The following is a 12934-nucleotide window of genomic DNA, read 5'->3' as shown; positions in this document are numbered from 1 at the left end:
GGCATGTCACTTACACAAGTTCAATGAGGATCAGGGAAAATGAGCTAAAGCATTCTTAAAAATAAATTTGGCTGCACATAGTCTTCAGCATGTCATCACCACTGAATGCAGGGAGCAAGCAGCCACCTTCTGAGGCAGGACTTCTTTTGACTCGCTGAAAGGCTTTCATCCTGTTCCCAGACCCTGACCTACATAAAGTTACTGCTCCTTCTGTTTCTGTCCTTAAATGCTTCTGCAGCGGGTGTATTCGGACAAGGACCGTCCTATAAATGGTTGGATCGCCTCCTTTTTTCTCAGCCTTTGTGTAAACCCTGAGTATTGCTATGGGCAGGAGTTGCCAGATTACAGCCAGCAGGACAGACCTGCATGCATGCAGTTGGGAGGTGATTTTTAGGCAGCTTTGTAAACCATTTCTCCCCCGAGAAGATACAAACAGAGAACATGTCAACGCCTTGAACACCTAGGCTTTATTTAAGACTATTCCTCGAGAATTGCTTGTAAGGCTGCACGACAGCAGGAATTCAACAGCGTGCGTCCTGCACTGAGTGAAGCAAGTCCCTCAGGTCCAAGTGCCGCCGCTCCAGTCACCCTGCACGACGTGCAACCGGGGCTCACAGGAGCTCAGTTTCGGAGCCCCACCACGGCTGCCCGTCCCCTCAGGGCCGTCCCCATCCCCGTCCCGGTCCCCATCCCGGTCCCGCCCCGGAAGGCCGCGGCGGCACGGAGCGGCCCCCTGGCGGCGGCGGGGCGGCGTGAGGAGAAGGGAGGCGAGGCCGGCTCGCCGTGTAGCCGGGCGGCAGCCATGCTGTTCCGCTTCGGCGTGGTGCTGCCGGGCCGCATGGCGGAGGGCGACGGCGCGGTGCTGGTGGCCGGCTCGCGGCCGGAGCTGGGCCAGTGGGACCCGCAGCGCGCCGTGCCCATGAAGCCGGCGCGGGCGGCGGCGGCGCTGTCGGCGCAGGAGCCGGCGCTGTGGCTGGGCGAGGTGCTGCTGCCCGACGAGGAGGCCGCCAGCCCCTTCTGGTACAAGTTCCTGCGGCGGCAGGGCGGCCGCCTGCTCTGGGAAGGTAACGCCGAGCTGCGCCGTCCTGGCGGCCTCAGGGGGCTGGTTGAGCTTTGCCACAGGAATTACAGGGAAAAAAAAAAAAAAAAAAAAGAACTGGGGAGAAGCGCTCTCACGTCTTTTCCAGCCCCTTTGCTGTCGCAGTCCTGCTTACACCATGCTTCTCCGTGCGGTGTGACATGCTGAGCAACTTCGGCATGCAGGCGGCTTAGTGAGCTGGCCTGGTTTAAATACTGTGCATAAAGTAACACTGCAAAGCTGCCCCTTTGCCTCTTGTCACGAAGGAAAGGATCAGACTTTGTGAAAGGACGGATGACCCGAGAATTTGTGACTGTCATAACATAAAATAGTTTTACAGGCCGTGCACAGAAGTGGCACATTATAAAGCTGTTTCTTTTCATCCATTTTAAGGGCACATACCATGTTTCCAAACTTTTATATGGCCATTCTGCCATATAAACTTAAACATGGATATCGTCATAGCTACTGCATGAAAACACAGTTCACGTCATGAAGTACTGCTTACGTCATGTCATAGCAAATGTTTTATTTTTAGTTACAATAAACCTTACATTCTGCCTGTTTTAACCATGTTTTTCTTTTGCAGACGTGCAGGAAAAGTGAATTTATGAAATAAAAATCTTTGCGTCTGTCCAAGGAAGCAGAATTTTTTTTTTTTTTTTTTGAAGGTGCCGAGTTCTGCATAACATGTCAGTGATACTGGTGTAGAGAGAGTGCTTCGTCACACATGATATAGAAATAATAATTAAAAAGAAAAGAAAAGAAAAAAGGTGTTCCAGTATGTAGAGAATCTGTAATTTTAAGGTGATGGTTACTGTCTAGTTCAGAGTAATGTTCCCTCAGGGTAGTTGTCCATAGCTGGGAGTGCCTTTAGTACATGTAGTAGCTTGTCAAAACAGAGTATTCTTATTACTCTGTAGTTCTATTGATCAAGTTTTAGGATTAACCTGTGTGGAGTTTTGTTCTTGTCATTGTGTATGCTCAGCAGTTTGAGCTTACAGGTTCACTAGAATGATAAAAGATAAACTGGAATATCATCCAAAAGTAGTTATTTTTAGTTAGTCACTCATATTAACCCCTTTTTTTCCTAAGTTGTTATTTACAAAAAAAGAACTATGTTTGCCTAAATCCTGAAACTTATTGTTATTCATAGCTCCCATGAAGGGAGTTTAAGAATGTTTTTCTATTTAATAAAATAAAAAAGACTGAAAGATATTGTTTGTCATTTTTTCTGATTTTATTGAGCTATAGTTGAAGATGCTTGACTGTCATCTGCTTATTCTTGAAAAAATCGTAGTTTGAAAAGACATCTATTGTAAATTTTTTTTTTTTTTTTAATAAGTAAGTGCTATACTTTGGATATTTACTATTCTATGTGTTTAGAATGAAGATGTGCTTTGGGAGACACTTAGCAGATACAAAACATCTGCAAGAAAGAAGACTTGGGCATGAGGAATAGAGGAAGGTGCAGAATGACACTTTAATTCTCTAAATTTATGAGTTGAGGCATTCATGTATTACCAGAGAAACTCTTGATCAGTTACGGATGTCAGACGTTTACATATTTTGGATGTGAAATAATACAAAACTTGACAAAGTGTTGTATTTAAGAAAATTCCTTTTTTTTTTTTTTTTTTATTAATATACTTTGCATGAGAATTCCACTGCAAATTATGCATGTTATTTTTACAACCCTAGAGCATATGTTGCATCATATATTTTGAGTATATATTTAGCTCATCCTCATAGCATTCAACGTGATGGGGAAACTGAAACAGACAATGAGGATTTGTTTCCATGGACTAGAAGAGTCAAAGTCTTGGGCCAGTGTTTGGTGGCTTTTGGGTTTCGCCAGATGGTCTGATAAGAAGCCTTTGGATCAGGCTTGGCCTGTGGGAGGGTTGCTGGCTTGACACCTGTGTCTTGGGGGAAATAGTTTCCCTCTGTAGGAGGATGGGGTGGGAGAGGAGACTTTTGTGCCCCCAGGGGGTTGGATACTTACCTCTGTTGGTTCAGACTGTCCCAGGGTGATGATGCTGGTCTGCATCCAGGGCCTCTAAAGCTGTTGGGCTCCTCTGTCTCAAGTCACGATTCCTGCATGTGCTGTGGTCCAAATAAGGTTTATTGGGAATGGTGCTTTGCTTACCTGCTGTGAGTCCAGATTAAAGGCCTGAAATTCAGGAGGATTTTGAACCATACTGCAGTATGTGTGGAAAACCGGTTGATGGTAATGAGCCTCAGAATCTGGGAAGAGTTTCACCCATTAGAAAAGAAAAGTTTAGAAAAAATAAGAGTTTTTTTTTTTTTTTTTTTTTTTAAGCTATATCCTGTGTAGCTTTCTGTACTCTGCTTTTGATGTAGATTCTTCAGAACTGGGTTTATGCATCTCTGAGTTTGGAAAGTACAAGTATATTGTGCCTGATGTCAAAACTAAATAAATTCAAGATGGAGCTTATGCTTGCATTTATTCTTGTGAGTTCATGCCTGAACACTAACCATGCTTTTTTTTTTTTTTTTTTTTTTTCTTTTTTCTCTGGTCTAAATAAACAATGCAAGGTACTATGTAAGATACAATGTTCCATAAAAGAACAGACAAAATGCCAAGGGTATGCCCTAAACTGTGTTTTGATATGATCAAATTCAATCTCCTGACATACTTTCATATAACCATTGGTTTGAGATAGTAGGTGCTTGCTAGAAGCTTTGCAAAAGATAGAGTCATGCCAGTTAAAGCTTAGAAGCTGGGTTCTAGCAATTTGTGAATGTGAGCAGAGCCTTAATTCCTTACCAAAAAAAAAAAAAAATCAATTCTGGAGAGAATAGAAAAGGAAATGTCTTGTTTAAATTCACTTGTAACTATTGTTCTCTGTGGTTTCTTGGAGGCCCCAAGCAAACAATAACACACAGTTCAATTTAGAAACAACTATGCTGCACAGCCTCTGACTCCCTGTGTTGACCTTCCAATGTTTCCAGCTCGTGCAAGCTTGTTGGTTACAGTATAAGCCCTCTGTTTGATAATGAATGCTTCTCATAACAGTTCAAAAGGACTGGTAAAGTTAGGGTATAATAATATTTTTCATAATATTTTAACAAAACTAGTGGAAATATTACCAGAACTACAACTATTTGCAACTAAATTTTGAAGTATCAAGCACTTGATTAGTAACAATTAGAGCAGTTTGCACGTTTTGCTGTGCATGTGTCCTGGTTTTCTTCTGCAGTTTAAATGCAGCCATCCAGGAGTGGCAGCTTCCTGCTTCTCTTGTCTGTATGAGAAAAAGAAACAGGTATGTGGCAGTGGGATCCTATTCTCTGCTGGTTGTTATGAAGAGTTGAGTTTTTCCCCATATTGCAAGAATTGTTTTACCTACTTTCCAGTGCTGTATCAAGAGCTTTTTTGCATGCAAATAGGAAAAGGAGCTGCTAGGAGCTTTGATCACTATCCTCCAGGTAACTACACTGCAGCTGAGCCTCAGGGATTACTGGGTGCAGAGAGGATGGGGTGCTTGGTTTCTGGGGGAAGCCTGCAGGTGTGGGTCCCTGTTGTCCCTGGTCATGTCTGGCTGCAGGGTGCTGTGCCCAGTCCTGCTTGTAGTGCAGGTCAGACCATTGGGATGAACCCCCTACGTCTCCTGATCCACCAGGCTACAGGGACTGTGGCTTTGTTGCTTGTCTTTGACAGTGGCCACTTGCTTCATAAAGTGCTTCTACAGAACATTTTGCCCTTAGATCTTCCTTGCTGGATCTGCTTGCCCAGGGCTTGGTGCTGCAGGGGATGAATTAGCCGCCCTAGGGTAAGTAAGGCTTGCAACGCAGCCTCTGAGCTGTGCAGAGCTGGGGAAGATAGGGGCTATTGGTATTTTCCTGGAAATGGCAGAGCTCTTCACGGCAGTTGTTCTCACAGTTTAGTCCAGCTGCATACAAAATGAGGGTGAGCAAGTTATTATTATTATTTTTTTTAATAGGTGTTAATTCATTTTTAATGTGGCAACAGAAACCAATCTTACCTCTTGGCCTCAACTGTGTAGAACAAGAACACTTGCTGATTTTAATGCAGTGATGTTTTAAAGGCAGAAAGGGAAGTTAATACCTAGTTGCCATTCAACTTCAAGAGACTGTAACAGAATAAACAAACAAACAGGGCTAAACTGTAGTGGTATAAGGCACAGTAAAACTTTGAGATAATTCTAGAGAAGTACAATTTAATGCAACATTATTTTTCTTTAATTGAAATGCACTTCTTCTTCTTTCTTCCACAAAGCTAATCTACAGATCCCCAAAGGTTACATAGAATTTCTATTACTAAACAAAGAAAAAACACAAAATGAGAGAGTAACATTTCTTTGGTCCTTTTAAAAGAACTATTTTATGTGTCATTATTCCCACTGGGTGTCGCCATTTTACTTGTGTATAGCCAGTGACTGCTTAGCTTCATGCAACTGCTTACAAATTTCATCAGTATTTAGTGTAATCTGTTCCGCTTTTGAAAATAATACAGGATTTTACTTCCCCACCCCAATCTCATTCTTAAGTAGGTAATGTCTGGGAAGGAACATAAAGTGCAATTGGGTTTTGATGGTTGAATAATTATGTATAATATGCTTTTTGTTCATGCAAGGCTATTACTTCCTGAACAATGCTAGATTCCCTAGCACCTTTTAGGTGTGAGGAAACTTTGTTATGATTAAAAGAGAATAATTTTGGAATCTACTACCCAATGCCTCTTTAATGAATGGAGGGGAGTACAATAGCTCCTGTTATTTTGTTATTCAACCCTTTCAAAGCATAGTTATCGTAAATTACAATCATCATAGATGGCCGGTAACAAGTTTTTTGTTCCATCCTCTCTGTATGTCAGCATTAATCAACTTGTACTGAGCAGACATATGAAGCAATGGAGAGTTGCCCAAGAAAGTGCAAAATTAAAAGAATAAAAATAAACATGCACACATACATTTCCCTGGATTTGGCAGGTATGTATAATTTCCTACCCACAGAGATAATCAGGGGCCAGCTCTGGCTGCCGTGAGAGGCTGATAAACATTTGTGCTTATAGTGATGAATTTACAATAAATGTATTACTTAACAAATGCCTTATTTACCATTATTGCCATCACCCACTTCACTCCCTGCCCTCACTCCCAAGGGACAGCAGCATGCAATATGGGTCAAGACTTTATTTTCAATGGTGAGAAACTTCAAGCAGTAATAAGTAACTGCCATGAGCCTTTGGTTAGGATTTTGCCATGGCTACTATCCTGATGTAGCTTTTTTCCTGCCTATAGTTTAGTGATCTTTTCTGGTATGGTCAAAAGCAAAAATCGGTAATATACAGTACAATACCATAGAGAGTTTGAAAGCAGTAAGACTGTATTACATTATGCATTTTATTATCAGGCATTTTTCTATCATCTGCATTTTCTTTATACTTATTTCCACCATCTGTCTAAGAAGAACTTTTGTTTTCGTGAGCTGAATTCCCTTTGAGTTGCTTTTCTCTGGCTTAATCTCCATCTGACTGGACATTTGGCTAAAAATTATGACTATAGTAGCAGCTCCCACTGAGAAACACCTGTGCCTAAGCAGACCTAGAGAGAGAAATAAAGCAGGTGTTTTTGCGAGTTGCCTTTGAAAATTCCTATTTTCTCATCTATAGTTAAAAAAAAAAAAGGCCTTGTTGATTAGCAGCTGAAGAGGGCTTTCTTGTAAACCATTTACTTCTAATTCTGGCATAATTAAAATCTATGAAAAGAATGCTTTTAGAAGTAGACTAATAGGCTAACAAATCATGAGTTCAGTCTGGATTTTAATAGATTTAGAACTTCTTTCCCAGGTTATGCATATTAGTCCTACAACATGAGAAGTTGAAGCAGTCTGCTTTAAATCTGACAGAAAATAAATATGTAATGAAATAGTCTTTTGCTTTTTGGATATTTCTTTGGGACTAGCAAATGCAAGGAAACTTTTCTGAAAATCAAACCAGTCATGAACAAGAAGTTATTGAACTAAGTGTGGCAAGTTAACAATTTTGTCTCAAGTATTTAAGTAATTATTTAAGTAATTCAATAAATTTGCCTACTGTTTTCTGAATCTAATGGGAAGGCAGTTTACTGACAGCGGAAAAAGCATTAAAAAGCAAGGTAAGTGTACTTCTATTAAGCCTGCAAGTAAGGATTAGTACATGACATACAGAATTCAAATGTGTTATTTGACAGTATTTGTCAGAGAGGTAAAAACAAAGGCCAACTGTGCAGGAGCTTTGCTTAGGGTTTAGAAAAGTGGGACTCCCATCTAAGGGTCTGTGGCAGCCTTCCAATGCCAGAATACGTAACCTATTGAGGGGTATTTCTGCCTCCCCTATCTGTTTTTTAACAATCAGTAGCAATTCAGTCTTGGTGGGACTGAGACAGGTCTTATTTCCAGACGTGAAAGACTGAATTTCATTCTAACAGGCAGGAGGAAGGCTTTCATGTCAGAGTCTGATATAAAGGGTAAGTAAATTTGAATATTCTAAGTGTAGTGGTGGAAGTCCAGTTATAATCATGTCTGATAATGACACCTTGCAGAATCACATTCAGATACCGTTCAGGTTGCTGATTCAGGAATCAGGTCCAAACCAGAACTTGAGGACTTTCCCTATTGTAATGTAGGTATGAAAGAAGCTAGCAAATACTTAGGCTTTTAATTTCTTAATTTCAGAGGGTTTTTATACGTTTCATTTAGTTCCTGTTCTATTTTTTTTTTAATCTTTTATTCCTTTATTCCATTTCCTTATCTTCAGAATGTTCATAGAGCTTATGATGTTATTAAACTCTTCCAGGGGAATTTCGAAGCATGAACTCAAGATGTTCATTTACCTTGTTTAAAGGACCTAGTTTAATATTTCAGATTGTTTCAGTTGTACCAAAATGAGTCTGTGTGTTGGCAGACTGTTGGATCATATTTTTTTTCATCTCTGTGGTACAACTGTAGTAAAACAGTATCTGAAGGTTTTTCTTTGTATTCTCTTACTGTATGTGGTTAGTTCAAATCTCAGAAGATCCTCTTCTGGTCCCTGTTGATCTTCTCCTAGTCCTTGATCTTTGGACATATTTTTCTTACGTGTATGTTCATCTGTTTTTCCTTCATTTTATTCTTGTCTCAGTCTTTTGCCAGTCCCATTTTTCAGTTATGTGAAGGTCTTTGGTTTTAATCTTTTGTTTGTTTTTTCTTTGTACAGCCAGCTTCCTTAGTATGCCACTTTGATCATCCTTCATATGCATTAAACTAGGAGCCATATGTGCAGTCATGCAGATTTTGAAAGAGCACTCTGTAAAGCTTGAACCGTAGGCATGACTGCTGATTGCTTTGTTCTTGAGCAATTCCCTAGATCAGTGGATTCCACTGAGCAAGTATCAGCAGTAGAAAGAGCAACAAGTAGGCTACAAAAGCAATGGGATTTGATAATTTAACCCCTAGAAACTTATTTTTCATTTCTCTGTCAGATAAACATTTTTGCTCTGAAGAGTCACACGTATGGAATTTAAACAAAATCATTCTGGACTTTATTGAAGGAAAAGAATGCTACCCCATCATTTAAACTAGGTCCTGTATCTTCTATTAAACTGTTCCAAATTCTTCATGTTCTTTAATTCGGATACCCCACTCAATCATTTAACAAGAGGATTGGTACTGTTCAGATGTTTAACTCACTGCTTTTCATGACTAAATTATACGTGTCTTCAAATGATCTGCATATTTGCCTCCCCAAAATAAACAAAGAAACCATTTTTTGCCACTTGGAAAAAAAAAAAACAATAAAAACAAGATTAAGAAAAATATTAATTTAGAAGTGGCTTGGACTATAAAAACATGCCCTTCCTGTTGTGTGTTGTTCTTTCTCAAAGTGCATATGTGCTTGCTTTCTTTTCCCCAAGGATGAACAGTAGAAAATGGATTTTATATTCTTTTATTTATTTTATTTTATTTTATTTTATTTTATTTTATTTTATTTTATTTTATTTTATTTTATTTTATTTTATTTTATTTTATTTTGTTTTATTTTATTTTATTTTATTTTATTTTATTTTTTTGCTTTACTACTGTCTCCAGGAAAGATGAAATGCTATTAAAATTCTCCCAACTGTTTGAAGATCCATAATGTTTTCTTGACTTCAAAAATTTAAATTCCTCTTAAATAATTGTTTATAAACAATTATTGTTTGTAAAACGTGCCTGTAAGCCTACCCAGTGGCCTGGTGCTGTGTGCTCTGAGCAACATGTGAGAAAATGACATTTAGTTCTGAGACCTGTGCTCTTCTCTTGTAAATGCTGCTAAGGGGATGCACAGCTACTTTGCCTGAGCAGAACATTTAAATGAGAGCTGTGATGAATTCCTGCCCTTGAAGACTGATCGAATCATGGGGAATTTATTCAAAGTATCTTGAAGTCTTTGTACAATGTTTGGCTAAGCTTGGAGAGACTAGCCAGTGTAAGGGAAAGATGTATTTATGCACCAAAGGGTTCCTTTTGGTGAGAGTTTGCCTTGTATCTCACATAGGGATTTTACAGTATGCCTTTATGAGTGAAGTCCAGAATACCCAGCTTCTAACTGGGATGCAAGGTCCTCCATATGCTCAGTTTCCACACTGGACTGGCCAGTGGTGCAGGCCTTATTGCTGGTAAAGATGTGATGCACCTGCGGTCCTGGAAGCATATTGGATTGCAGCAAATTTAGAGCTTCAGGTACAGAGATTAAATTTCAGCAGTAAACCTTCAGTTTTGGTAACTTAGGTTATGAAATGCTCTGTGTATTTGGGAAATAAGTAAATAATAAGTTGTGCTGAGCACAACATTTCTGTGTGGAATGCTGCTGACTGATTTAGTGAAGTCACTTAGAAGATCCAGTGGGGATCCAAGCCCAAGTGGAGTGAGAAGTTAGTGTGAATTCAAGCAGCTTCAACCATGAGGAGACATGTCCAGACTCTGCATGCATGCAGTCCTGTGGTGCTTCTTTCTGCCCTGGGCACTTTTCTTTCTGGTGCTTGAGCAGAAGGTAAGAAATTAGAAAGGCCACCAAGATATTTCCAATGCACTAAGACTTGGACACAGCTGAGCTTGGTCCTACTGCTTTCATCATGATCTGTTTCCTCCCAGACTAACCAACCATAGCACTCAGACAGCCCTGGGCTAGAGAGAGAGGGATGAGGTGATGTTCTTTTGTGTCTGCGGTGCTGCTGGTCACTGCCTGTAGCTAGTACCCTGCCCAACTCTCTCTGCTAGGAATGGAGAAGTCCCACGCCTCAATGATTCAAATCCAGAAAATAATTTGCTTGGCCTATAATGGCAAGGGAGGGGAGAGTATATGTTTCACGTAGTGTACCAAATTTTCATCCTGCCTCAGACAGCTGTTTTGTTCTTGGCACAGACTCTTCCTGTGCTTCTGAGAAGTCTTGAGCTGGGTCTTTGGAGTCACTAAGGCATGATTGCCTGGACGTACTAAGCATTCGTCCATGAGGTTGCATCATGAGGTTGATGCAAAGGGAACTCACGAGGAAAGGTTTATACTGATAGGGTTAGGAAAGAAAGAGCTGAAGATTGCCTAGGTAATGATTTCTGCTCATGCCCCATGCAGTGCCCATTTTTGTAGTTGTATGTGCTCTGCAAATATATAACAGAAAATGTGATCCTATTTGTTTTCTATTTAAAAAATTGTTTATGATCAGTTAACTTAAATAAAAACTGGTTTAATTGGCTGACTTTTATTTTTGGATAAAATGACTCTGGAAGATAAAAGTTAAGAGAATTCATTCTTTAGCTGTTTTATAGCTGCTCTAAATTATAGATGAGTTCTGCATTAGTCCTCTAAACTTGTCATGTGGCTCTACACCTAAAACTGTTTCCTTGCATTGTTATTTTATAGCATCCAAAAAAATGGTTTTCCTGTGACAAACTCTGCTAGCAGAAGCATGATGTAAACTGATAAAACTGTTTTTACTTAAAAAAAATAAAAAAGAAAAAGAAACAAAAAAAGGTTTCTATAATGCATCTTGTGAAGCAAGTGGTGGCAGGAAGGACTTGTGTGGGAAGATATTATTTGGGAAGTAGGATCTTTCGGATATTACCTGGGTAGTGAAATCACAATCATTTGTGGTAAATGCCTTCTTTAATAACTTTTGCAAGAGGAATTTAGCATTCAGTATCCTGAACAATTCAGTATAATCTTTTTTTGTTGTTGTTGTTCTCCATAGCAGAATCCTTTAGATGTAATAGCCCTCTTCCCTTTGTCTCTGAAATAATTTCACTCTATTTGTTTTTGTATTCATGTATGTTCTGTTGCACAGACATCATATTTCAGTAAGAGGGGTGTTAATTCATAGACCAGTTTATAATATAAAGAGAAGTAAAGAGCTGTGTAATTCTCATGAAAGATGATATGAATGCAAGCTGTTACTGTTTACTTGAGTATTAAAATGAAAACAGAAGCATTGGGATGCTCATTTGACTGTAGGCCACAGCAGGAATATGAGGTTGAGTGGTTCAGAAAAATCAACAGTGATAAATAACAGTTAGAGGAGGAAGCTTTTAAGAATGAGATTTGACAAAACCTGTTTGAGGAAACAAATGAAGCAAATGCCTAGTGGCAATTTACTCTTGGCTTCACTTGCGTGCATGTTGTAGGCTAGATAAGGAAACGAATGATGGTGGAGATGAAAAGATTACAAGGCAAGGAAGTTAATGCTACTGCTATTTAAGAGAACAGATGATAGTGAAGAAAGGAAAAAAAAAAAAGAGCAAATAGTTAAAGCTGAGGAAGTATGATGGGCAGTAGAACTGGTGAATGGTAGAAGTACATGTACCTCAGGCAGAAGCAGCTGTAAACGGGCAAATGCAAAGTATGGAGTGGCGCAGTTGTGATCGCAAGCATGAAGCTTCAGACTTGCTTGTCTTGTAGGACCTACTCGCACTTTGGGGAAAGGAGAAATTAGGCAGGAGGGAGAGAACATGGTTTGATTGCAAAAGTTGATGCAGAAACCTTAATGGAAGAGGAGGATCAAATGGAAACAATGCCCACCCCATCTAGGAGCAGGGCACCAGGGGACAGGTTAGGCAACAATATGAGCTTGCAGGTGGATGAGGGTCAGGGTCAGACCCAGCCTTGTAATGGCTGGCCAGGGCTGTGGTGATGTGCATTGCTACAGCTGTCAAGAGTATAAAGCAGGGAAGGCAAGGTGTATTATTTGTGGCTGTAAAGATTTTGTTGAATGCATGATGTCAGTTAAGTGGTGTAAACATCCATAGGTTTTGTTGAAGTAAACCGCTTTCTTCAAATACTGCTTAAACGTGGTAGAGAATGTGTAAGCAATTAGAAATGTAAGATAAAAATAAAGTGATAAGACTGATTTATTTATCAAAAGTCGTGCCGTACCATTGCATATGGTACATAATGGCTCAGCACTATTGAAAGAGAAAATAGTTTTCTGCCTAGTATTTTCTTTTTCTTTTTGGTAAATAATAATATTCACAATTATGGTAAAATCTGCTGCGTTGCATCTGGCAATAAGGAGTTTGTTTCAGCTTTACTATTAAATATTAGTCTTATTCTCTAATCATTGCATTTCATATCTCCTAAAATGAAATTCTCTAGGAAATTTCCCTAAATGCGATGCCTGGAAGCTGGTAATGCATTTATGTGCAGTGTGAAATTGAAGACATTCCTTCAGGCTTCATTTTACTCAGAAATTTTCTAACATTATTAATAATGTATAAATGTAACAAGTTTACATTAAAAGGAAATCTTAGACTAGGTCATTTCTGATCTGCACAATAATTCCTGCATAGCAATTAGTATTACACTAAGTTTGTAAAAACAGA

At 39.4% G+C, this 12934-nt stretch overlaps 1 protein-coding gene across 1 annotated transcript in view; it reads left to right on the top strand.

Moving 5' to 3' along the window:
- The first annotated feature begins 802 nt into the window (after positions 1-802).
- Positions 803-12934, top strand: part of EPM2A (EPM2A glucan phosphatase, laforin) — a 43775-nt gene continuing 31643 nt past the window's right edge. Inside the window, exon 1 of the mRNA XM_032185685.1 lies at positions 803-1064. Coding sequence (XP_032041576.1) covers positions 803-1064 — 262 coding nt within the window. The remainder of the gene's footprint in view (positions 1065-12934) is intronic.

This window comes from Aythya fuligula, chromosome 3 (genome assembly GCF_009819795.1).
Source record: "Aythya fuligula isolate bAytFul2 chromosome 3, bAytFul2.pri, whole genome shotgun sequence".
NCBI classification, from domain to species: Eukaryota; Metazoa; Chordata; class Aves; order Anseriformes; family Anatidae; genus Aythya; species Aythya fuligula.
This window is presented reverse-complemented; position numbering and strand designations above follow the sequence as displayed.